At 50.2% G+C, this 23,834-nt stretch overlaps 7 protein-coding genes across 7 annotated transcripts; 2 read left to right on the top strand and 5 right to left on the bottom strand.

Moving 5' to 3' along the window:
- Positions 1-508: 508 nt before the first annotated feature.
- GIQ15_00529 (uncharacterized protein) lies at positions 509-858 on the bottom strand (the record flags this gene model as incomplete). The annotated part of the gene is made up of 3 exons (XM_033547946.1): positions 509-573; positions 631-696; positions 762-858. 3 exons carry the CDS (start codon positions 856-858, stop codon positions 509-511), a joined length of 228 nt encoding a protein of 75 aa, XP_033408897.1.
- Positions 859-1,819: 961 nt separating this feature from the next.
- On the bottom strand, positions 1,820-4,474 carry GIQ15_00528 (pheromone-regulated membrane protein 10; the record flags this gene model as incomplete). Its single annotated transcript, XM_033547945.1, has 1 exon — positions 1,820-4,474. The coding sequence occupies one exon, from the start codon at positions 4,472-4,474 to the stop codon at positions 1,820-1,822; it is 2,655 nt and encodes an 884-aa protein (XP_033408896.1).
- Positions 4,475-6,604: 2,130 nt separating this feature from the next.
- GIQ15_00527 (uncharacterized protein) lies at positions 6,605-8,449 on the bottom strand (the record flags this gene model as incomplete). Its single annotated transcript, XM_033547944.1, has 2 exons — positions 6,605-7,693; positions 7,916-8,449. 2 exons carry the CDS (start codon positions 8,447-8,449, stop codon positions 6,605-6,607), a joined length of 1,623 nt encoding a protein of 540 aa, XP_033408895.1.
- A 673-nt stretch (positions 8,450-9,122) lies between these two features.
- On the bottom strand, positions 9,123-12,633 carry GIQ15_00526 (uncharacterized protein; the record flags this gene model as incomplete). Its single annotated transcript, XM_033547943.1, has 4 exons — positions 9,123-9,633; positions 10,387-12,274; positions 12,333-12,519; positions 12,580-12,633. The coding sequence occupies 4 exons, from the start codon at positions 12,631-12,633 to the stop codon at positions 9,123-9,125; spliced, it is 2,640 nt and encodes an 879-aa protein (XP_033408894.1).
- Positions 12,634-14,711: 2,078 nt separating this feature from the next.
- GIQ15_00525 (glutamate-cysteine ligase) lies at positions 14,712-17,140 on the top strand (the record flags this gene model as incomplete). The annotated part of the gene is made up of 7 exons (XM_033547942.1): positions 14,712-14,722; positions 14,794-14,866; positions 14,976-15,041; positions 15,098-15,237; positions 15,304-15,426; positions 15,486-16,071; positions 16,130-17,140. The coding sequence occupies 7 exons, from the start codon at positions 14,712-14,714 to the stop codon at positions 17,138-17,140; spliced, it is 2,010 nt and encodes a 669-aa protein (XP_033408893.1).
- Positions 17,141-17,831: 691 nt separating this feature from the next.
- Positions 17,832-21,577, bottom strand: GIQ15_00524 (CBS domain-containing protein; the record flags this gene model as incomplete). The annotated part of the gene is made up of 8 exons (XM_033547941.1): positions 17,832-18,366; positions 18,425-18,603; positions 18,664-18,781; positions 18,862-19,331; positions 19,394-19,864; positions 20,291-20,345; positions 20,410-21,252; positions 21,309-21,577. The coding sequence occupies 8 exons, from the start codon at positions 21,575-21,577 to the stop codon at positions 17,832-17,834; spliced, it is 2,940 nt and encodes a 979-aa protein (XP_033408892.1).
- A 1,335-nt stretch (positions 21,578-22,912) lies between these two features.
- GIQ15_00523 (uncharacterized protein) lies at positions 22,913-23,773 on the top strand (the record flags this gene model as incomplete). The annotated part of the gene is made up of 1 exon (XM_033547940.1): positions 22,913-23,773. One exon carries the CDS (start codon positions 22,913-22,915, stop codon positions 23,771-23,773), a length of 861 nt encoding a protein of 286 aa, XP_033408891.1.
- Positions 23,774-23,834: the final 61 nt, after the last annotated feature.

The raw sequence follows: 23,834 nt of genomic DNA, 5'->3' as shown, positions 1-23,834 counted from the left end.
GTTCACCACTCGCAAGCCACATCGGAGACCTCTCCCGCAGGCACGGAGGACCGGGGGCCTAAGATAGCCAACGTTGTTACTTTCTTAGACCAGTTCCAGAGGTCATCGGGCCACCGGGTTGCCCTGTCTCATGGATTTGATAGGAGAGATATATCTCGGAGGCAGATCGCAGGACACGATTTAACTATCGGGAAGAGGGGAAGCAGGATACGTTTTAACTATCCGGGAAGAAGGGGAAGGCTTTCAGGAATATTTGTCATATTAAGCAGATTGGCATGGACACCGTGAAGCATCGACAGGTTATAAAACAACCACAAGCAATCAATCCGCCCAGCAGCCAATATCACCAATATCAATTATCATCCAATTAACCTAACCATCCATAACAGAACAAAAAGGCTTACATGACTGGAGCCAACGATATTAGCACCTGTCGATACAGCAGCTATAATATGGCAAAATGTACCTGAGTTCAATGCTTTCATGAGGGGAACCTCGCGGTCATCCTCTATTTCTTCTCCTCAACTGGCTTGTCCTTGTTGCCCAAGAAGGACTTCTGAGCAAAGTCGATACCTATATTCGACGGATTAGCCATATAGCTGACATCGCAGACTCGCATATCCAACTAACCCTTGTTGATGTTGTCGTTGTTGCCCTGGCCGCTCTTGATGAACTGGCCCTGAGCGAAGTCGATGCCTGCAGTGAGTCTCCATGTCAGCATCCATCATCATGCTTCCTCGGTCTGAAGATGAGTTAGCTACCCTTGTTGATGTTCTCGTTGTTCTTGTCACCACCAGCACCAGAGCTTCCACTGCTGCCACCAGTGGCCTTGCTTGCGAGCTTGTTGACGAAGTCCATTTTGCTTAAGATTAACGACTATTCGTTACTGATTGAGTGATGAGGATGATGGTTTCTGGAAGAATAGAATCACCCCGTTAGTTTTCCTGACAGAAAAGGAGGGGGAATCGCTGCCACGGAGTCTTCCCGCGGAATATACATAGATTCTACCCCTGACAGCGGGGTCAGGTCAGGTCAGGGCACAAAACTCACCAGGTTGATTCGAGGTCGGTGATTCTTACAAAGAGAAGAGCTACGGCCAGAGAAGGAGGGAAATACGACAGGATAAATACTCCAGCGGACAGCACCAAGATGGAACCAGAGCGAACCTTTCCGATCTCCCAGTTTACGTATTATATACTTTGCATCTCGATCGGGGGCCATCCGTGGAGGGGCATTTATCCACCAGCATCGCATCAGCGAGCGAGGCCCCGGTTCAATTCGCCATACGGATGCTGCTAGTACGGTACGGAGGGACCGCCACCGGCAGCAGAGCCTCGATTCGATCGTATGCGTGCTGTATCGTATCTCAGTTCCGTGCAGCCTCGTACTTAGCATGCAACATCTAGGGGTTGAAGTCGTCTTCTTCCCCCCTCCCCCCGGTTGCTGGCCGTCATTGGCTTGCCTCCGTCCGGCGCATGATGTTAGCGTGGAGACCGAGTGGCTAAGCAATTGCGATAATCCTCCTCACTGGCTGGGCGGATGCCACGGAGGCTTTCTTTCGCTGCACCTCGACCTGGGTCAGGAGGGGTCGTTGGAGGGGGATATTAAATTGGACATAGCCAGTCGACTTGGGATCGACCTGGTGATGTAATTGTGTGTCAATTGAGGTGGATTTAAACTTCCAAAGTGGCTTGATGCGGGTTGGAGATCGTCGGCGATGTTAGCAGTATATAACTTCAAAATGACGATATGTATATTACTATTAAGCTATCTACTATATGTGCGAATGGCTATATATATAAGGAGCGAAAAGCAGAAATCAAAAGCTAAACAATTCGCTTCTCCTCTTTCCCTCGGGATAAATAATCAACGCTGCAAGGAATAGCCCCACTGTCGTAGAAATGCTAACTTGGACCATCGCATATGCCAGATCGAATACTATGTTGCCGTACACTTTGCTCGCTCCAATTTGTGCTGCTAGGTCTTGAAGACCTCCATCGCCAGCGCCAGCTATCACCGTGCTGGCGGCACCCACTGTCCCATTCAGAGATAGATGGCTCGAGGAATTCCCCGTTGCCTGGTTTGCGAACGCGAGGCCTGAAACGAGAGACCCGCTCGCTGCTAGGCCGGAAGGGACTTGTACTAGGATGCCGGGTAACATGGCGGCGGCAGCTAAACCATGGCCAAGCCGACTGTAGAGATTGCCCATGATACCGATAGCGAAGGCACCCAGGCAGTTGGCTATCTGCAGATTGTGCGGAAACACTTTGCTTGTAAAGAAGTTCACCAGATACCCGATGAACGAGAAGAGCGTCATGACGGGCATCTGTTTGAACTTCGCCTGGTTGATAGCCGTGAGGCAGATGGTGAATGCGATCACCGCTGGGAAATTATATACGTATTCGTTTCGACCATGTCCGATGGGACAGGTATATGCCGAGCTGGCGTTGTGGTCGATTTTGCCGTAGAAGGTAGTACCAAGCATCATCCCAAACCCTAGAACGAGGGAGTATATAATTGCGTAGACGAGGCGGACTGAGCCTGCGAGGATGTTCTGTGATTGCAGCTCGAGACTGCTGCAGAGGACCATGAAGCCCGGTAGGATGAGGGCGATGGAAGACTGGGCAAGCGCTGGAAAACAGAAGAGACGCTCATTATTCGGGCCAGAGACGATGCTGCCGAACACACGAGAGAGGAAGGAGAGGAGCAGAGCGGCAGTGAGTTCGAAGATGTTGGCATATAGACGAGAGCGTGGGACAGCGATATATTTGAGTATGCCGAGCAGACAGCCTAAGCCAAATGATATAGGGAGATCGATCACACGGCCGGTAAACGCGAAGGGGCCCACGGCAGCACTGGCAAGTCCAAATAGAAGTATCAATGTCGGGACGTTGTATCGCGGTTTCTCAGCTTTGACTTCTTCGAGGAGCTGCATTGCCTCCTCGACGCCAATCATATCGTGTACCACATCCTTGTATATCTGATGAACGTCCTGCAGCTTCCCTAGATCCACGCCTTGCTCGCAACGTTGCAGTTTCAAGCTGGTAGTATGCGTTGACGAATCGTTAAATGATACGAACATGCAGCCCGGAAGATATAGGAACTGGGCGTCAAGCTCCAACACACGAGAGGTCATTCGTAGCGCCTCCTCCAGCCGATGTGTTGGTGCACCATAGGCCATCAGGGCATCGCATAGCTTCTCAAGGTACCGTTGCCGAGAGATCGTTTCCGCAATGTGAACTGTAAGGCGAATTTCATCTTCTAGGCGTGGCCTGTTACGGATTTTCTTCACTGCATTAAGCATTAGACCACTGCTTCGGGATCGTTTGAGCTCTGGCCGTCCGGCGGTTCCAGACCCTCCACCTTCTCCAGTCAATGTAGCTTCTGAGCCGAGAGTGTGCAGTGATAGCATAGAAGGATTCTTGTTCTTCTCATACCACTTCGGGCGAGGCGTGGTTCGTCCTGGCGTTGTCTTTCCTGAACCAGGGCCACTAGGGGGTGTCAACAAAGGAGGAGTGGCTCCTTGAGGTGTAGGCATTTGCTGCTGGGGTGCGCGATTCCCAGAAGGGTCTTGGAGCTGACCAAGCCTAAGAATATCCGTCAGGATGCTCCGCCCAGATGGTCCATGAGGGGACTCGGCACCGCCTGACGATTGAGTATCAATAGAATAAGGCCTCCTGCTCTTGTTTTCTGTTCTGGCACGAATGTTATTCACGATGTCATTCGCTTCTTCCGCACGTAACGTGAACCGTCGCGACCGGTCGTTTTCATGATCAATTGCGGCCTTGGGTTCTGACCTAGATCGTCCGATGGACATTGATGTGTGCCGTCGTTCATGATGGGGTAGGCCTAGATCGTGCGACAACGACTCCTCGTCCGATCTCCGGCGGCGATGAAAGTATGACGCCCTTCGAACCTGCGAAGCTAGATTTTGCGCCTTCTCATATGCTGATTGAATGGCTCTGTTTTTAGTCTTGGACGATTCATCATCCGTCGACTGAGTGAGTGGCTGGGATGTTAATATCGGGGCTGGAGTTCTCTGGGGCCCACTGAGGGGAGAATCAGGAGGTGTTGCTGCTGGGGAGGATTGTGCTGAATATTGACCTGGATTGGAGTATAGGGGAATGAAGTCGGAAGATTTAAAGGTAGGGAGGGAAGGCCGGTGGACGAAGGCAGGGATCTGAGGTTCGGAAGCATAATAGTTCTCTGAATCATCCCTAAGAGGAATATCTTCTACACTCGAGTCGGATCCCTCTGGGCCAAGAGTGAATTGGACCCTGTTGGAAGGACGTCCTCTGGTGTCACTGACATCACTTGTATTGCTCATGTCTCTGACATGGATTGCCGGACCGAGTCGAGGGGAGTTAATCGGCGTCTGGCCTTGTGATGGCGGCTGCGAATTAGGGGTAACATGATTTCTCGAGGTAAAAGGGCTGTTGCGGGAGCGTGACGACTGGCGAGGCCAGTCCGCCATAATCAAATCAACCGCGACTAATATGAAAATGTGGCACAATTGAGGGATTATAAAAATCTCAACGAACAAACTGAATGTTAACAATAAGCAACAAAAATGCAAAGGTCAAACAAAGAGATTAGGGTATATAAAACGAATTGTGTGATGAAGAAATAATATAAAGGGGAGAAAGAAGAAAAAGCTGATCAGTATATATCCTCTCCTATCATCTAGTCACCGCCATCATCGTTCTAGACGGTGTTCTACGTACCCGTTCGCCACACCCGTAGTAGGAGCTCTGCATCAGCTGGACAAACGGGCTTGCAGCTCAGGGTTAAAAAAAGAAAGAAAGGCCGTGGTATCAGTGGGGCCGCGCAGGGAAAAACGCAGCCGAAAAGTGGACTGCCAGGAGTACCAAGCAGCACTGCGTTAGATAAAGATTGTTCTGTATGCCCAAGCAGATAAGGTCAAACGCGGTCGAGCCGGTCCAGTCATGCGGCCGATAAAGGCCAAGCTTGGGATGTTTGTATCAGAGCCTGCGTATAGTCCACGTGTATTGGTCTGCATTCGATGGAACTAGATGAAGCTCCGCCCCTGTGGTCTCAGGATCTGAGATCATAATATGATTATTAACAGTGCCTGAGGAGCAAATGCCGGGAAGATGGTATGATGGTGGCCTGGGTCGAGGGGCATGAAAACTCGTTCATTCCAGATGGCAAATTCCTGCGACGCCTGTTCCAGGGCGAATGATGCAAGGTAGAAAATGGAACTCCGTTCGGAGAAAGAACGAAAACAAGCCAGGAGCAAGAAAAAAAAACCATATAGCTATCGGTTCCACCGAGGCAGAAACCTGATCCACCATTGCTAGTGTTGATGCCCAAGCTCTTCCCGGCTCTAGATCGGTGTTATCTCTCGCGCTGCGCTGATAGAGCAGGCCCAGCATATACAGAATATAGCTGAAGCATATCTATGTGCGGTGGCAAGGCGGCCAGAGGGTCTGACTTTCGGCAGTTCAGGCGAAGATTAGCCTGCATCTACGGATCCACGGGTTCCATTGTGTAGATCTGGACCTGGGCTGCTGGGATCGTAGTTTGTCAGGACATCCCTATTGCAGTTCCGTCTCCCTATATGCGTCCAATGGTAATCACCCCTTTATCAACGGCGTGCATTGGCAGGGGTGGAGAGGTGAGATCAGGAGCTAGCGGTGGATGAAGGTGAAGATGAAGATGGAAGTTGGAGTCGCGAAGTTGAAGTTCCAAACAAGCGACGCATGGAAGAACTTACTTAAGCGCGCAGTTCTAGAAAGCTTGGCAGGGCTATGACGTAAGCACGACAAACGGCGTTCCCTTCTTCTGGTCAAGCATATATGTATCTCGCCTGTAGCTCGCCTGTATACGACGACACCAGGGCCATGGATGGCGGGATGGTACATAGATGAGTAGTATGCACATGCAGCCCGCCTATGCTCGTATACTGCAACGCTTCCCCCAGGACCAAGGGACCGGAAGCAGAACACAACATCCGTCGACCACATGGATTCAACTCTGTACAACGCAACGACGGCGAGGACGGATACACGCTGCCACTTAGATGATGTTGACGTCTTAACGGCTGGTCGAGATCTGAACTGATATACGCAATTCAACATATTGCCATTTGATTTTCTTTTCTTTAATTCATTAGAAACAAATTTCATCTCATCCAAGCTGCTCCTGCCATACCATACCATCAGACCATCCTGCCTGCTTAGCTTTTGGTCAACTCTCTGCCGACAAAAGAAAGCAATTCACTCGGTAAACTGAGCTTAAAGGAATGTACGAGCAAGACATCAACTCGCTCAAAGTCGCACACGGATACACAAGATACACACACACACACACACACAAAAAAGGCAGGGGGTATGGGAACAGGTAGGTAGGCGTACAGGAGCATAAAAGCATAAAGAATGCACGAAACGAAGATAGTAAGACGGAAAAATCCCATTTAAAAGCAAGAGCAGATATCAAGTACCAGTAGTGGTAGAAGTAACGAAACCATAACGGCTAAGGAACCACGGGCCCTAAAAAAAAGAACAAACGAACGAACAATCACATCCATCATCATGCTGCCTGTATGTATCAGTCTCAACACCATCTTCCAGGGCTCAGAGAACTACATGACAGGGCTCTTCCTCTTCTCCGCGTTCGACAGAATCATCATCGGCATCTTCCTACGTCCAGCGTCAAGTTCTCCCATTCCATTGCCGTTACCGCTAGCGCTTTGCTTTCTCTCAGACCCGATTGCTCCATTGGCAGCGGCACGCAAGCTTCCTAGGCTCCGTCTGCCGGATAGAGAGGAACTACTATCCGCGTCACCGTCGGATGGAGAAAAGGTGAAGTCACCATCACCATCGTGCTCGTTACCATGCTCACTAGAGGGAGTCACGCTACCACCTGTGCTAGCTTGCGAGTTACCGTTAGAGGTAGAGGTGGAGGTGTTCCGCTCTAGCCTAGCACGGACAAGACTGTGGACTGCCCTCCGGCGCTGGCGGGTAGCGAAGTTCTTGCTTCCCTCGTGCTTGGTCGTGGGCTTGGCAACGAGCTCCTCGAGTGGTGGAGGTCCACGGGGCTGGCGGATTGCGTGTTCACCAGCGCGGGCTTGGCCGGGGCCAAAAGTGCCAGGTCCAGCGGAAGCAGGAGTTTGTGGGAACATCGCTGACTTTGGCGTGGATGAGCCCGTGCCGCTAGAGCGGGTAGTCTCATTGATCAGCTTGACGGCCAATGAAAGGGATTTCTTGTGGTCACGTTTGAGGCCAGGGGCAGGAGATTGAAGAGGGGGTGATTGACGGGCGGAGTGCTGGGCTTGGAATTGAGATTGGGCCTCGCGTGGAGGCGTGGGATTCCGGGTTGACGGGGTTGACGAGAGATGACGGATGGGAGACTGGCGGGACTCCGTTGGGGGAGGTGAAACACGAGCGGAAGAACGGAACATCGAATGCGTGTTTCCGTTAGCGTTGCCGTTCGAGTTGCCATTGGTGTGTCCGTGGAAATTATTGTTACTGTTCGTGTGGGACTCAACAGGGGAGCGAAGCTGGTCTTCGTAGCCTGTGGCAGTTGGTGCCGCAGACAACGGCACATCATCGTATACACTGTTATCGACGACGAAGCTCTGCTGTCCCGTCATTGGATTGTACACTGAAAACACGCCAGGTTTTCCTGGTACGGGCTGAACGACGGGCTGCATCCCGTGTTGGGCCTGTTGCTGGTAGAATCCCATGTTAGGCAACGGGGAGAATATTTGCTGTTGCTGTTGCTGCTGCTGTTGTTGCTGCTGCTGCTGGTGCTGATGGAGCGCTTGTGCATGTGAGGAATGCATTGGGTTGCCAAGGTGGAGTGCTTGGAACTGCTGTGCGGCAGCCGTCACGCTGGCAAGCTGTTGCTGTAGGCGCTGCTGCTGGGCGGCAAGATACAAGTTCGTAGAGACTAGCTCTGCGTACAGGGACTCGTCCATGGGCTCGCCAGTTTCCTCGAGGATGTGGTCGAGGGTAGGTGGGGCAAGGACATGCTCAGGCAAAGAGTACATCTGCCCATAAGTCTGGGCGGTGCTTCCACTGCTGTACGACTTTGCATGATTGAAGGAAACGCCCGTGGCCGTCTGAGGGACACCACCCATGTACGCATTAGAGTGACCACCGTAATTCTGCATCCCGCCGAACCCATTCTGGTGATGGTGCTCCTGCATTAATGGGGCAGTGGAGGGGGTGGTAGGCTGCTTGGGTGCAGTCCTCAGCCCAGCAAGAAGGTGAGAGCGGCTGGTGCGCGGGGTCGAGATGGAACCATGAAGGTCATCCCACTGGTCAAGTTTGGAAGGATGCGGAACGCTGAGACGCTTGATGTGCGAGCCTTTGCCGCGAGAAGCAAATCCAGATCCCGGAACGCCGAGGGAAGGAGTGTTAAGCGACATGTTGTTGTTGTAAGTCATTTGAGCAAGACCTCCAGTGTCCATGCTCGTAGTCATCAAAGTATGAGGGAAAAGATCAGATCCAGTATTTTTTAAGTCGTATATGCACCAGGTCCTTGCTAGAGATCGATCAAGCGATAGGTGGTGGTATGAAGAAATTAGACCGAGAATTAAGTAACGAAAGGTGTCGGATATTAGATCCGACGGGTCGAAGAGTCGAAGGTAGTGATCAGAATTAGACGATTAAGGTGTATGTAGTGAAGGTCCGTTACGAGTGATCGGCTAGGACTCGTCAGTGAGTGTGAAGATGGGCAGGATAGGAAGGAAAGCGCCTACCAAAGCCAAGAAAGAAAAGGAATAGACGAGAGCAATGGGCCAAATTAGAAAATGTACAGATGAAGTAACGCAGTCGTGATACGGGGAAGTTAATGTGTGTCACAAGAGGACGAATATTTGAAATCGTGAAGGCGAGGATGCTCTGCAAGCTCGCGGTGAGTTTTGAATGAAGGCTGAAGCTGAAGATATGGACGTGCACTGAGGAGGCACGGAGGAAGGCCAAATAAACGCAGGTACAAAGATGCAATGCAAAAACGGAGCAAGGAAGACGAAGTTCCAGACGCGTGAGTTTCGACCGACGGACGATCAAGATGGAAATAGTCGAGTGGAGGAGGGGGAGGTGACTTTCGATATAACGATGGAATATGTGGGATATACGGTGGTTGGTGGAGAGCTAACGTTTGATGGATGGCGATGTTGGCGAGGTTCGAGAATAAACGGCGGACGAAAAAGAAATATCAACCAAAACCAAGGCTAACGTAGCGATTTCTAGGGTCTTCGAAAACGGTTCAACGGTGCGCGATATCTGCCGGGTCCAAGAAAGGCCCGGGGAGAGGCCTGTTTGACGGGTGGTGGGCGAGTCGGCACGCACACGGCAGCGGTTGTAGTCGCGGGCGTGGCGGTCGTTATAGCGTGGTCGTCCGGCTAGCAGAGCAGCGATAATGAACGAAGAGAAGTCGAGGAACGCAGAGATAGAGAGATAGAGAGAGAGCGAGAGAGCGAGAGAGGAAGAGAGAGAAGAGAAAAGAACAAGAAGCGAGGATGGGGATGGAGATGTGAGGATGGGATGGGATGGCGAGCTGTGGAGGAAGAGGAAGAGGAAGAAGGAGAAGGAGAAGAAAGACGGAAGAAGGACGAGAGAGAGGTCGGCTCGAAAGGGGAAAAGGAAAGAGACGCGCGCTAAGCTGCTTTGGGACTAGCGAGCGCCAGCGATCGCGGCTTAGCGCCGAGGTTAGGACCAATCAGGGTGGCTTATGTAAGACCCGAGGATATACCTAGGATATATATAGCATAGGATGAAGATGGAAGAGAGATGAAGATGGAAGATACATGATAGATAGAAGAGATAGATGATAGGTGATAGATGATAGATGATAGATATGGAGGTAGGATAGATGGTGGTAGAGATGAGAGAGAAGAGGATGTGACGAGAGATGTGATGAGAGGATGAGAGGCAGCTACAACTAGGCGCCGAGGTGCACGCTTATACAGATTGCATGACACGATGTTTATAGATGTTTACATGGATAGATGTTTACATGGCTGAGTCTATCCTTGGATGACAGTACTTGTAGGTGTTCATTCTTGCATAGTATACACCATACATACTCGATATACAGGACAATAGCAGAAGATAGTAGAACGAAGAACAGGGTATGCAGCCACCATGACTCCCACCGTAAGCGCCAGGCCAAATAAATAAGAAGAAAACAAGATTAAACGCGTACTCCAAGGCAGATAAACAGCCATATGCAAGGTGGCGTCGATATCAGACAGCCACATGACCAGCTTCACCAACAGCATGGTCTATCCCAGTCGCGGACTCCAGCCTGTTTCCATTTCCATTTCCATTCCCACCCCCATTGTCGTTGCCGTTGCCGTTGTCGTTGCCGCTGCCATTACGACTAGCACTGCGACTGCCAGTGCCATTTCCCGACGTCTCTGCTTCCGTCTCGCCTCCAGCCATCAGCTGTCTGACAGCACCTGGCCCGGGCCCGGATCTTTTCTCGTTAGCCCTATCAAATTCCAGCGCGTCCGCTAGTTCGCTGCTCATCGGATCTAGCTCGTCCTCTGCCAGACCGGTGGCCAGCGAGACCAGTTTCCTATGCACGTCTAGCTTGGTGCTGACGCCTGCGTCCGCTCGTTGACGGATCAGTTGGGCCACGGCGTCGGAGCGGTCTAGCTGTGCTTGAGCCAGTTCGTTTGCAAGCGTATATAGTTCTACCATCTGTTCGGGGGCGAGTTCGCGGTCAGGGTCCGAGTTACCCGCGTCATCATTCAGGCCATTCGATTCATATAAAGCGGTAAGTTCCAGGTCGTGTTTCTGGTTAAGTAACGACTCGTACTTTGATTTTATCTCATTGAACCGTACGAGTTGGGCGTCGAGATCTTCGCTTTCGGCTTCCTTGGCCAGCAATGCTTCCGTTTGGGCGCGGATATTCGCCCTATCGGATTCTAATTGCTCATATAGGCCCTTGGGGTTGGTCATGTCTTCTGCACTGCCACTGCTGCTATGCGGAGGTGTTTTAGCCTCTCCGTACGCGCGAGCAAGTCGTCTGTTGGCTTCGGCCATTATGGACCCGATTCGGACAAGTAGCGCGTTAGTAGCTTCAGTTGCGACTGCAGATCCGGTGTAGTTGGCTGTGGGCGTTGTAACAGCATACTCGCCCTCGCCATCGATGTCTTGAGCATATGTCACGGACGATGGGGGAGGAGGGTTCTCCTTACGCCGCCTATACAGGGCCATCAACACCTCGTTGGCTGTCTCGTGGTGTCTGTTTTGTAGATCGCCAGCCTCGGGACACTGGGCTAGCAGTGTAGTCGCTAGCCTATAGCATCCGTTCTTTGCTGCAGTCAGTGCTGCCGTATCACCGTTTGCATCCTGCGATGATAAAAGTAACGATATCTCATGTCTCGGAAAGACTTGGGCTAGCTTATCCATCAGCGTTTGGCAGTAGTACCGAGAACTCTTCCATTTCCCTTTACTCCGTGTCGTAGCAGCAAGATGGTTGAAGACCGTTGCGCCAAACCAGTCGCGGAATGTAAGTGTGCTCTGTAATAGGTCTGCCAGCTCTGCCATCGTACGTTTCTCATAGTTATTCGTGAACAAGACCGCTCGGACAAGCGGTGTTTCGTCATGGTTGGACCGCACGCGCACATCTGCACCACGATTGATCAGATCCTTGACGATGTCGAGGTCCCCCATCGCGCAGGCCCAGTGAAGGGCGGTGTTGCCCTGGTCATCGATCGGCCGGTCGACTTGGAAGTGCGCGGGCGGCATCGGCGGGAGGACTCGAGATGCACTCGGATCATCGCCAACGGTCATGAAGTAGTCTAGTAGCTGGTCACCATAGAGGATGTGATTTTGCTCGATAATGCCCATGGAGACATCGTTGACCCCACGCTTGCGTTTGCGAGACTGTGTTGATTCGGGAGACATGTGAGCCAGGTCATCGTCCGCCATGATGGAAGAAGTCTCGGGGCTTCCCTGCATTATGGACGAATTTTCATTGAACGACTGGTTGATATTGTACTGTTCCTGGCTGAAGCTGCCTCCAACAGCTGCCGGCGCAACCGGTGCAGCAGGCTGTACGGGCGTCATGCGCTGGTTGACCGTGGTAAACGAGCCGCGGGCAGACCCGGCGGGTGCTCTACGGCCTGCACCAGCACCCTTTTGCGCGCGTGGCTTGGATGCAGCGGTGGTGTGTTTCGGCGCTGGCGGAGGGCTGGCATCGCCGGTCATGAAGTCGAAGAGCGGCCGTAGCTTGTCGAGGACGTTGTTCTTGTCCGCCAGCGCTCGAGCTTCTGCAAGAGGTATCCATGTTCCTGGTAATGTCAGTAGAGACCTTGAGTCGAATGGTGTCTCGATGATGTAGGCCGGTACCTTGATATTTGCCGTATCCTCCCTGGATCTTCTCGTGTACACCACGCTGGACCTCGCGCTCCAGGATCCGAGTCCTCGACGGCTTGTCCAGTCCGGCAATCTTCAAGATATGGGTCGCATTAACCCAATCATCGACCCGCCGCCGCATCACATTCTCGGCACCCAGCTTGTATTCGTAGACCGGGACCTATAACCGCGGTGTTAGTTTATACCGAAATGGAAAGGAGGACGGAAAGGAAGAACTGACATTGCTATATGTCGCCGAGTAGATGCGTCCTTCATCAGGTGCCGTAGCAGCCATCTTAGCCGTCCCTACCTCTGTATCAGACGAAAAAAAACAAGTCTAGATAGAAAGGTGAGATGTATCAGACGGCGCAAGCTGCTTCACGTCACAGACCCCAGCAGGAGGCGTAGATTTAGTGCTGGCAGTCTTCGGTCCGCCTGTCTGTGTACTAATAATGATAGACAGTACCTCTTGTCCTTAGCATGCTGCAAGTACGCGAAGAGCTCCCAGTAGATCGCTGCACCATTCCTCTCAGCTCGTTTATTAAATTTAATTTAAATGCCGGCGCGTGAGTTGAAGCCTTCGAGCAAAAAGACGCGACCCTGCGAGAAGTTCCAGAAGTGTGGCCGGAACAACCTTTGGCCGCGTTGAACAACCAAAGGACGAAGACGAAGACGAAGAGAGAAGAGAGAAGAGACACCACGGCATGATCCATTCGCCCTCCCGCCTCGAGGAAGACACACAGTACAGCAGAGAACCATGACGGCCGCAGAGTCAGCCAAGTGTGAGTTTTTACGGCCCAATTGGGTGGGAGAGGAAGGACGACGACGACGACGACGGTGATGATGATTGACTGACGAGGACGCAGTGGCTACGCGGGAGGAGATGTCCAACGCCCGTCTACCGATCCCTTACAGAGACAGCTGCGCGCATCTGTTGATACCGTTGAACCGATGTAGATACGAGGAGTACTATCTCCCATGGAAGTGCGAGGTACTACTTTTCTCTCTCCCCCAATTGACCAGTAGAACTGTCGAACAGACTAATGATAATGACTGTCCAGAACGAACGACACACCTACGAGAAATGCCAGTACGTGGAGTTTAAGAAGCGAGTCGCAAAGATGGACGAGCTGCGGGCGGCCAGGGATGGTGCACGCAGCAACTAGAGCAGTCGGATACGCCTTGAGTTGAGCCAGCTCTGTACGATCATATAGAACAGACAGACGGAACGATGGAGGAGCAATGGGAGGTGGCACACGAATGAATACCTATCATACTCGGGCAGAGCAGGCTGGACAGACGACGCAGACAGAAGCTACTGTATATAGACGAAGGGAGCCATACCATCAATATCAGCCATCCGTCAGACCAACATGAAGAAGTCATCATTCCTGTCTCCTACCCAGATAGCCTCACACCATGCCGCTCCATGGCCTGAAGTTAACTCTTCCCTGCGTAACGCTATGCAAGCTATGCTAATTAAAGCAGGGCTGAAGATGCTGATAAATCAGGCCAATCTCCGGGCTTACGGCTCATACGCAAGACGACAACGGCCTCACGGTTCCTAGAGGCCGAAACTTCTGCAGCAGCTGGAATCAATCGACCTATTTGTAATCATATATGGCCATCCTTGCTTCGTGTGCTAGCGGGACTGGGAGCGGATAATTCGATTGCGTGGAGAGAGAAACAGCTGAGGAAGACCTGGCCAGTCGATGCTGCTCACCCCGGATCGTGTTCTATGCATACGATGCATGGAGGGTGTTCGCAGCCCTTGTCGAGTCCCTGTATAGACGTAGCACGCAATCTCTGATATACACACTTGATGCTCAGATATCAGACATATCAGAGGCAGAAGATGGTGAAGATGGTGAATATGATGAAGACGGTACGAAAGCATCTTACCATCACTGATATCCGTATGTATAGGTCTCTCTCTGTACTTTGACATCCAGGAGTTCAGCCCGGCGAAGGTTCGTCCGCGCCGACTGGGATGAAGAGGTCAAAATATTCATCCCACCATCCCTCTATCAAGGCCTGCAGGCAGGAGTCGAGATATAAAAGCGCCCGACGTCTCTCTGGCCGCTCCATCTCCTCCTCGTATCCCATCCTTCCTCTGCTCGTCTCTTCCTTTTCTTCCCCCCGCGATCTTGCTCCGAGCAAATAACCCCGCTTATTAATCCATTCGGCAAAAAAGAAAGATTTCGAGCGCGGAGGAAGTATAAGTTCGGCCGCCGGAGCAACAGAGATACTTTATATATAAATTTATGATACGCCCTATGTCAGACTGAATTCCTTGTTATACGTCCCGCACTCGCGCCGCCGTGTATCCTCTCTAAGCGTCGTGGTTGAGTTATATCGCTTGCTTCTGACGCCATGGGCTTACTGTACGATCACCCTCCGTCCATCTTCCGTCTGCAACTCAGGATGATCTGCTAATTGAGAATCGGACTGGCAGGGCGCTTGGCACACCGCTGGCATGGCCAGAAGCAAAGAAAAGTGCTAATCAAGTGAGGGAATGGGGAATCGAGGTACACACAGTCTATCTCTGCCACGGCTCTGCGTTGCACTTTTACTAGTCAACTGGAGGCCGGTTCCTGGCCTGCAGCCTCGGTCTGATGTTTACCTGTTCTCGAATAGCAATTGCTCGCCATATGGAAGAAAGCGCGGGGAAAGGAGCGGGATGCGTTGCTGTGGGGTGACGAGGTAGGATAGCCATGAAAACATGGTATGGCATATGCTAATACATATGGTTTACAAAGGTCGAGTACCTCGTTGTTGCAGTCGATGATAAAGACGAAAAAGTGCGCCTCTCTCTATGCCAGGCTGAAATCCTGAAAGCTCTTGCACAGGATGTGGAGTTCTCGAAGCAAGCAGCCACCAACGGCAATGGATCGGAGGAGTAGGACTCTCTCTCACCCACTCTCTCTCTTGAAGGATACTTGGCTGATATTCCGACTTGTAACAGAAAGGAACCTCTTCCAACGTTTCATCCCGAATTCGGTCGGTTCATGCTCGAAGCCACGCCTGGGAAACCATGGGGAATCGGCTTCAAGGACCTCCTCAAAGTAGAGTCCAACATGAGATGGAGGTACGACGATAGATCTCGTTTATTATTTTCGTTATCTATGGCTAACTTAATTCTACTAGACGAGTTACAGCCAAAAACCACATGGCAGCAAACGAATATCCCATCACCCTCACGACATTCCCCCGTCTAGGCTGTAGTGACGACTTTACCACGCCCACATACCCGCTATCAGGCCCTGCCCTGCGGTCACAGTTCGTCCCTGACGAGATAGCAAACCCGCACATCCGATTCCCAACTCTAGCTGCGAACATCCGCTCGCGCAGAGGGAGGAAGGTAGAGCTGAACGTGCCGGTATTTAGGGATACCAACACTCCATGGCCGTTCAAGGACCCCACTGTCAACTATGATATGCACAATTGGCCAGAGGACGATGATGTACGGAACGGCGCTGCGAAAGAGGGTCATGTATACATGGACGCCATGGCTTTCGGCATGGGAAGCTGTTGTCTACAGATTACTTTCCAGAGCAAGAATATTACTGAAGGAAGGAAGTTATATGACCAGCTAAGCCCGCTGGGACCAATAATGCTGGCGTTGACCGGGTCAACCCCGATATATAAGGGATTTCTAGTCGACACGGATGTCAGATGGAATCAGATTGGCAATGCAGTTGATTGCAGGACACGAGAAGAGCTGGGAGAAGTGGTGAGTTCATCTAACCCCTAATATTTCTTGAGTAAAAGGCCTAACATATATAAAATAGCCTCTGAAGAATGATCGATGGCGCATTCCAAAGTCGAGATATGCTTCAAACTCAACATATATATCCCAGGACCCTCACCTACGACCGGAATACATGGACCCTGATCTTGTCATCGATGAGGATATCAAGAAAAAACTGATGGATGGCGGCATGGATGACCTACTGGCAACTCACTTCGCCCATCTATTCATCCGTGACCCCATCGTTATCTTTAATGAAGACCTCCAGGAACTCGATCTCACCAAGACAGATCACTTCGAGAATCTCCAGTCCACAAACTGGCAACATATCCGTTTCAAGCCCCCGCCTGCAGATAACGATATAGGCTGGCGTGTCGAGTTCCGCCCCATGGAGATCCAAATCACTGACTTGGAAAACGCCGCATTCAGCGTCTTCATGGTCCTCATCACCCGCGCTATTCTCAGCTTTGATCTAAACTTCTACATCCCCATTCCCAGAACAACAGAAAACATGGAAACAGCACACGCACGGAACGCCGTGTTGGACGAAAAGTTCTATTTCCGCAAGGATCCTTTCCCCCATCGCCTTCCTCGATCTCAGCGCCATCAGCAATCCCGTCCTTCCTCTCCACCTAGCTCTAACCCGCCTTCTCCGCCACCTTCCACTACCCCTTCTTCCCCTCTCCTTCTCCCCATTGAGTCCGAATATACCCTTATGAGCATCAATGACATCATCAATGGATCTCCTAACGGGTTCCCCGGCCTCATTCCTCTCGTGGAGTCATATCTCGACAGCTTAAATGTCGATGTCGAGACGCGTTGTGCGCTAGCGAAATACCTCGACCTCATTCGTCGTCGTGCAGATGGCTCTCTGTGGACAAATGCAAAATGGATTAGAGAGTTCGTCGCTAATCACCCGGATTATAAACATGATAGCGTTGTGTCGGCGAAGATTAACTATGATCTTGTCAAAGCTGTGGAAGAGATTACATGCAAGGAGGGGAAAGATGGAAGTATTGGTTGGGAAATGTTTAGTGCGAAGAAGCCTTGACCCTCTTGATATTTTTGATTTAATGTTTGGTGAGAGAGAGGGTGTTGGATTTTAGTCCGGCCAGTTTAACATGGCTGCGTTCAGTATAACCCTCCCTCTCCAATTTAAAATAGATAGTTACGACCACGTCAGTGTATATAGAATAATTTACATGTTTATGTTCCTTAACTGCCTGCTGTTATAGCCCTTGTCATTGGAAGTAGTATTCGATGTACAGATACCGGTTTCCTACCAATCATGCCGGATATGTACGTAGCTACATTTTTGACTATGCAATTAGTTACTAGGCGGCAAGATAGTAAAAGGCTATATAGACCTTTGAGAGACTAGAAGTGAATTTCCCGCAATCATATAAGTATCCGAAGAGATCAAAAAGAAACTGATAAGCAATTGCAGTAAATAAACTAAAGGTGAAAATTTGGTCATATCTCATAACTGGCTCCTTATTTTGTGACTTTTTTTTGGCTTTTGGCCGCCGCGATTGTTCCGTAGTTCTCAGTCAGGTTTCGAATCGTTGCCTCGACTAAGTTGTGTAGGGTTGTGACGCCGGATCGGGGAGAAAAAAGTAGAGTAGAGAGGAGTGAAGGGATGGAAAACGCGAAGCTAAGGAGTAGAGAAACAAATAATTGAGCACTTTCGGTTAGCAAAGCTGCCAGAAAGTTGGTGCGAAAGCTCAAAGTTTAGTTCACATTCACGGACGGTTCCAGATCTCCCTCGCGAGCTCTCCACTTCTCCTAAAGCCAAGACTCGAGCTGCTACTACGGCGTCGTCGTGTGCGATTAGCATTTGGGTCGGTGGGATACAAACCGCTGGCTCTTGCATAGAGGTTAAGTATGTCAGTCAAGCTTACCACCCCGACAAGGCGGCCAGATAAACTAGCCCCCGGAAGTGCCGAGGCCGGAATTGACGTAGATATGGATGCAGTGAATGTGGGAGGGGAAGAACTGAAGGAGTAAGACGCCGAAGATGCTGTTTTTGGGTGTTGGAAGGGCGAAATGGGATTGGTGGTTAGACGAGTATTCCCGTTTTGATGCGTGTTATTGCCATGGATGCCAGGGGCAAAGTTGGCAGATGAGGGTGAAGGTAGCTGAGCGCCTGTACTACCAACGGCCGGTCCGGCTATGCTGCTAGACTGATTGGATGATCCAAGCTGGACATTGGCTGATGAATGTGACGGGGTAGAGGGCGCAGATGATGCAGGTGAGTGAGGATCAGTAACCCACATTCTAAACATTAGGAGTTAATTCTGCAATATCCATGCTATTCTCAATAGAAATTACATACCTGTGAGACCGAGTTGCAACAAGCTTAGCAACAGTATGGGCTAGGGTAGATTGTGGGTTGATATGGAAGACTGGGAATGAATCTTGCCCCTCAATTATGCCCCGGGTTGATAGGATAACGGAGATGAAGTGGATGCATGTATTATGAAGCAGTGGAAGTGATGTGGATTTCGTCAATAACTAGATTTGGTAACGTTATTAATTTTGACCTGTATCAGGATGCAAGTATGAAGCACTAACCTTAACATCAACCACAGATATATTGCCAACAACATTCCACTGATTATCAACCACGGCAAGGGAGGAGACGCCCTCGTTATTCATCAGTTCTAATGCATGGCAGAGTGGCCGGTCCCCACTAGATTCGATTGGTTAGCTCATCGGTTCATTCCCGAAGATGAGGTTTGCTCTGCAAATGGAGGAGAGGGATATACTAACTTAATTGATATCACGCAGTGAGATCCCAGCCGTAGCTCTCGTAGATGCTGAGGATAGAGTTGTTCAATAACTGGAAAGCTGCGCCCGTTCTCCCACAGGAACTTGACCAGTTTCCATTGAGTGAATACTCCAATTATCTCGGTAGTGCCCTCTTTCACAACAATAATGCGATGGACACCCCCTCCAAACGTTTCCACAGCCGTCATCAAATTGGTCGACTCTGGCAGGGTGGTGAGGGGTTCTTGCATTCCAAGGCCTTTCACATCCTTGAGGGGGATCTTCTCTCCTTCTCTGGCTCTCCTGGCCAACTCACGTAGAGATGCAACTTGTTCTTCTTCGCTTGGCTGTATCAAGCCCACCACAAGGAGGAGGTATGCATTGAGATCGGCATAACCAAATGTGCCAACAGCAGTTGAAGAACCCGGTGACTCCCGAATCAGTAGGGAATGAGCACTGGAATCGATGAGAAGCTACATATATCAGACAAATTAGTTCAGCCGGATTTCTAATGATGGGGCGGGCATGACTATACATTTGTAGCATCTTCGATTGCTGTATCTGCGTCCACGAATTTTAGATCCACCGGTTGTACCAATTCACCAATTGAAATCTGAGTCCAATCTCGGCCGGAGAACGCCGGATCAGCAGCCGCATGCGACGGCGGATTATCTATCAGGCTCTGAACTGCGGCTTGTGTGAATGAGGGCTGCCGGCGGGCTCGTGGCGAGGATGGAACGCCTCGAAGAGATTCACCGAGACTCTGGCGATGGGATAATTTGGCAGGCGTCGCGTTAGATGGCGGGTCCCGACGCAGAGACGAGCTTCGAGAGGACGATGACCGTGAATCTGAGCTCAATCGAGGCGAGCCCAGAGGTTCTTGACCTGCTTCCCCCGTCGCCGGTTGGGTGTTCTTGTCGCTCATTTTGAGCTCATCCGGGTGTTTGAGAGCGGCGCCAGGAGGAGTAGTTTTGACAGGGAATACTCGGGTAAACGGCAGAAACTCCTATGAGCGTTGGATATTGCAGATAATCCCAATCTAGACAATGCCAGACGCCTTCGACAAGGAATTAATTCGGTGGGCAGGTTGGAAATCAACAAGGGAGTTCGCTAGGTTTATGGGGGTTGATAGGTGGTGGGGCGCGGATGTAGTCATATCCCTCGCACTAGATGCGCATCAGGCTGTATTCCCAAGCGATGGTACGGGCAAACAGAGTGTCTCGACAGTATAGATCTGATATGGCCACCGTGAGAACTACATTCAGCAGCCAGACACGGATAGAATGTTATCTACTAAGTTAACAATTCACCGAGTAAACCTTAGGGGCAAGGAGGCAAAACGGTCGAACAGTTGAGTCACGTGATTATTATATAGAGGAGGTTGAGGCTATAGAAGAAAATAATATAGAACGTGTTTAGTTCAATGACATACGACGAGTACGGAGTATAGGGAATCAAAATGGAATGGTGTATCAGGGTATACGCTACTGTCAACTTCTTACCTGTCGATCTGTTAGTCAGAAGCGGGAGTAGCAAAATGGGGAAACATACGTAAACTGTGCAAGGAGGCCATGCATATCCTCCCTACGGTTCTCTCTCAGGACAGGTTTAACTCGTTTGTCCGTTTTAGCTGCCTCTATAGCCACGTTGGAGTAATTCTTCCGCTTCCCTGGACCTGGACGACCCTGGCGTGTGGCTTTCCTCTTGAAAATGATTTCCTCTTGCTCGTCTAGAGGCTTTAGGTTCCGCCGGAAGAGAGAAAATTCCACCACGGGCGAGGCGTTGATCATCAAGGTATTATCTTGTGATTTTGGCTCTAACTCGCTACCCAGTTTCATTATAATCCTATAAAGACTACAGTCTGAAAAGTGGACTGTGTAAGACTCCCAGCCATGCTTCGCCGCCAGCTCTCTCGCTTCTTTGCGATAAAGCTTCGAGCAGCCTTGCATAATGAACGTGGTGAGTGATCTAAATGCATCAAGATAGGCAAAAATGTGCTCTGAGATCCCAGGCTGAAGCCGGAGAACTAAAATGCGAAGCTGTCCAAAGGCGCTACCTGCGAGTGCCATCTCACTCCAACCCCTGATGACGCGGTCCGATATCGTAGTGATAGGTTCATACTCAAACTCGGTCCGTCTTGGTTGTGATCGGATTTCTAGGGCAGTTAAATTGGTAACATTGGCGATATCAAGCAACTCATTAGGCTCAAAAAACTCGGCAGATACGCTCAAGACAGCCGCCCAGTCCAGGTTCTTAGAAGATATAAGTTTTAAGTAATCGCTAATTGGCATCTCCTTAGAACTTGGTTTCAATGAATAGCGATGAGCTACCTTGTTGAATTCCTTAGTGTAAGCTGCCGCAAAGATTTTCCACAAGTATAGACTTGTGCGTTTGCTAAATGAACGTATTAATGATGACCTTGAGATATAGGCTGATAAAAGTCATCTTACCTTCGACTCACACATTCCCAAAGATACTTCGCGGTCGACCAAGGGACATCTTCAAAGTGCAAAGGGGTCAGAGTGCGTTGGTCAGCCAAAACGGCCCTCATGGCCATATGTTTCAGGGAATGGGCGCCAGTCTGGCTATGTGCCTCCCATCCTTTGGGGAGTAAGGGAGATTCGTGAACCCATGAAGATCCTCTCAGTTTGGAGGCTGAAGGCGCGACTCGAATCACCTGCTCGGTATACACCTGGCCACTCTCTCTGTCATATTGCATGGTGGCTGGCTAGCTGATCGCGAATTATAACAAGCTGCGTCACATTCTTGATGTCCCTAGTTATAACCCATGATAACTTTTATCCTAAATAAACGCAGCAGCCGAGTACTAGACGGAGAGTTCAGGGTGAAGCCACTCTCATGTTTCTCTCAGCGTCGCATAATGGATATTTCGTAGTCGATAGGAGTTATCCAGAATATCAGAGTCACAGAGGTATGGCCATATAAAATACACGGTAATAGTGGTTTTAGTGAGGCTGGACAAAAGCAATTGGTATTTCAGCAGGCTGGTTGTCACTCAAAATGTACAAAACAAAAGATGCGAGGGGTGAAAACGACTTCGGATAAATAGAATATCCGCGTTTCCTTCTGTCCCTCTTAACTATTCTTGAAAGTCCAATTGAGAAAGGACGGCATCGACGAGATCAAAATTGGCATATACAGCTCTCTGTCGGAATGGAGAATGACACATATTTTGTATTCCAGTGGGAGTATTATTTTATCGGCTATGCCTCGTACTCTGTACTGCCATGGCTATCATTTGACTTTTGCGAATGTGCCCCAAATGGGATTTTTCGACTCTCAAGGTGCCATCACGTCATGAAGGCCCAAGATGACTCTCGCAGGAGATACGAAGGGGGCTTCTTCTCCGTATTATTAGTTTTGTGGCGCGGAAGATTTTGACCGTGTTTTTTTTGATAGTGCCCCTGAAATAATCACGTGATGTTATCCCCGCCTCCGTATCCGATCGCTATCAACTCCATCTCATCGCTGGGATAAAGAGAGGAGATGGAATGTTGATAGAAGGCGCCTGCCAAAAGCCCTTAAGCTCCCTATATTATACCCCTTTTCCTACAGAGGAGTTCATGAATAAGCTTAAAGACGAGCTTATCTGCAAGGTTAAAGGATGGGCTTGAGGGTAAGACTAAGGGCAAGCCTCAAGGCAAGCCTCAGGACAAGCCAAATGACAAACCTAAGGATAAAACCTTCGGGTTCCCAAGGGCTTTTGGTAGACACCTCGATACCAAAAAATCCTCCATTTCTATTTATGTCGACTCTGCCTTACAGCTAAACCCTGCGCGGGATCAACCTTAAGCCTGGAGAGGTATAATTGAGCCTCACATTCACCAATCAATAGGCAAAATCTATGCACGATCTTATCTGACAACTAGCAGACACGAGGAGAAAAGGTATGATTCGTGGAAAGGCGCATCGAGATTTACCCCTGATATTTATAGTTAGTTAACCATGCATGTCAAAAGCCGTGTGTTGCGCTCCGTTTCTCCATCTTGGCCATCTCTGTCAGCTCCTTCTCCTACGCCGATCTCGTCAAGGCATGGCCGTCTTCCACTTCTGCTGGTGGCTTCTACTGGCCTGTAGCAGCAGTACCATGGCCGCGGACATCACCTTCCCGCAGACTATAGAAGTGGACTTGATATTCCCCCACAACGACACCTACGCACCTGTCCCGTTCATGCCCTTTGTTATTGCAATCCAGAACTTCCGCTCCACCGGAATGATCTTACTAAACCTCGCCTATAATTTTTCTGCGGCCGCTAACCCTGGGAACCCTATATTTTCTAATTCCAAACAATTTCAATCTGATGACCCCGACTACTTTGATAAAGACGACACCGGATTCGTACTTAGCTATGCCAGTGAAACCAACAACGTCGAGAAAGCCTGGCTGTTTAGCTGGGAATTAGAAATAGCGAATTGCACGAGGTCTATGGAACATCCGGAATTGAATCTTGTGCACGTCAGTCGAACATCCCAGCGTAGGCAGGTTTACTTCACCACTAAGCACGGGGCCCAGCAACCGAATCTCATGGCTGCGACACAAGAGGGCACCTGCGGCAACAGGTCGAGTAGCGGCTATGCTATAAATATTACGGAAATGATATATAATATTCCCGAAGGGCAATATCCTAATGATGGAAGCGAATGTCCCGTCATTTCAGACACACCACCGACTCCAAACCCCTGTGGGGTTAGGATGAACAACGACACCGCATCACAACTTTTATATTCGATTGACACCGAGGCATGTTTTTGGTCCAATGATGTATCCCACTGTCCGCTAGGTACTGGCGGGATGAGTCAGGAGAGCGTATCACGGCGAACAGTGCAGCTTTCGGCGAGCGGGCTGATGTGGGCAGTTACTATGGGTTGGCTCATCTACATGAGTACTATATAATAGTTACTATCTCTTAATTGAGATAATGTTTTTATAATGATGTATATAGTAATGGAATAGA

This window comes from Arthroderma uncinatum (assembly GCF_011692745.1).
Source record: "Arthroderma uncinatum strain CBS 119779 chromosome Unknown scaffold1, whole genome shotgun sequence".
Classification (NCBI taxonomy): domain Eukaryota; kingdom Fungi; phylum Ascomycota; class Eurotiomycetes; order Onygenales; family Arthrodermataceae; genus Arthroderma; species Arthroderma uncinatum.
The sequence above is the reverse complement of the archived record's forward strand: the minus strand, read 5'-3'. Positions and strand labels throughout refer to the sequence as shown.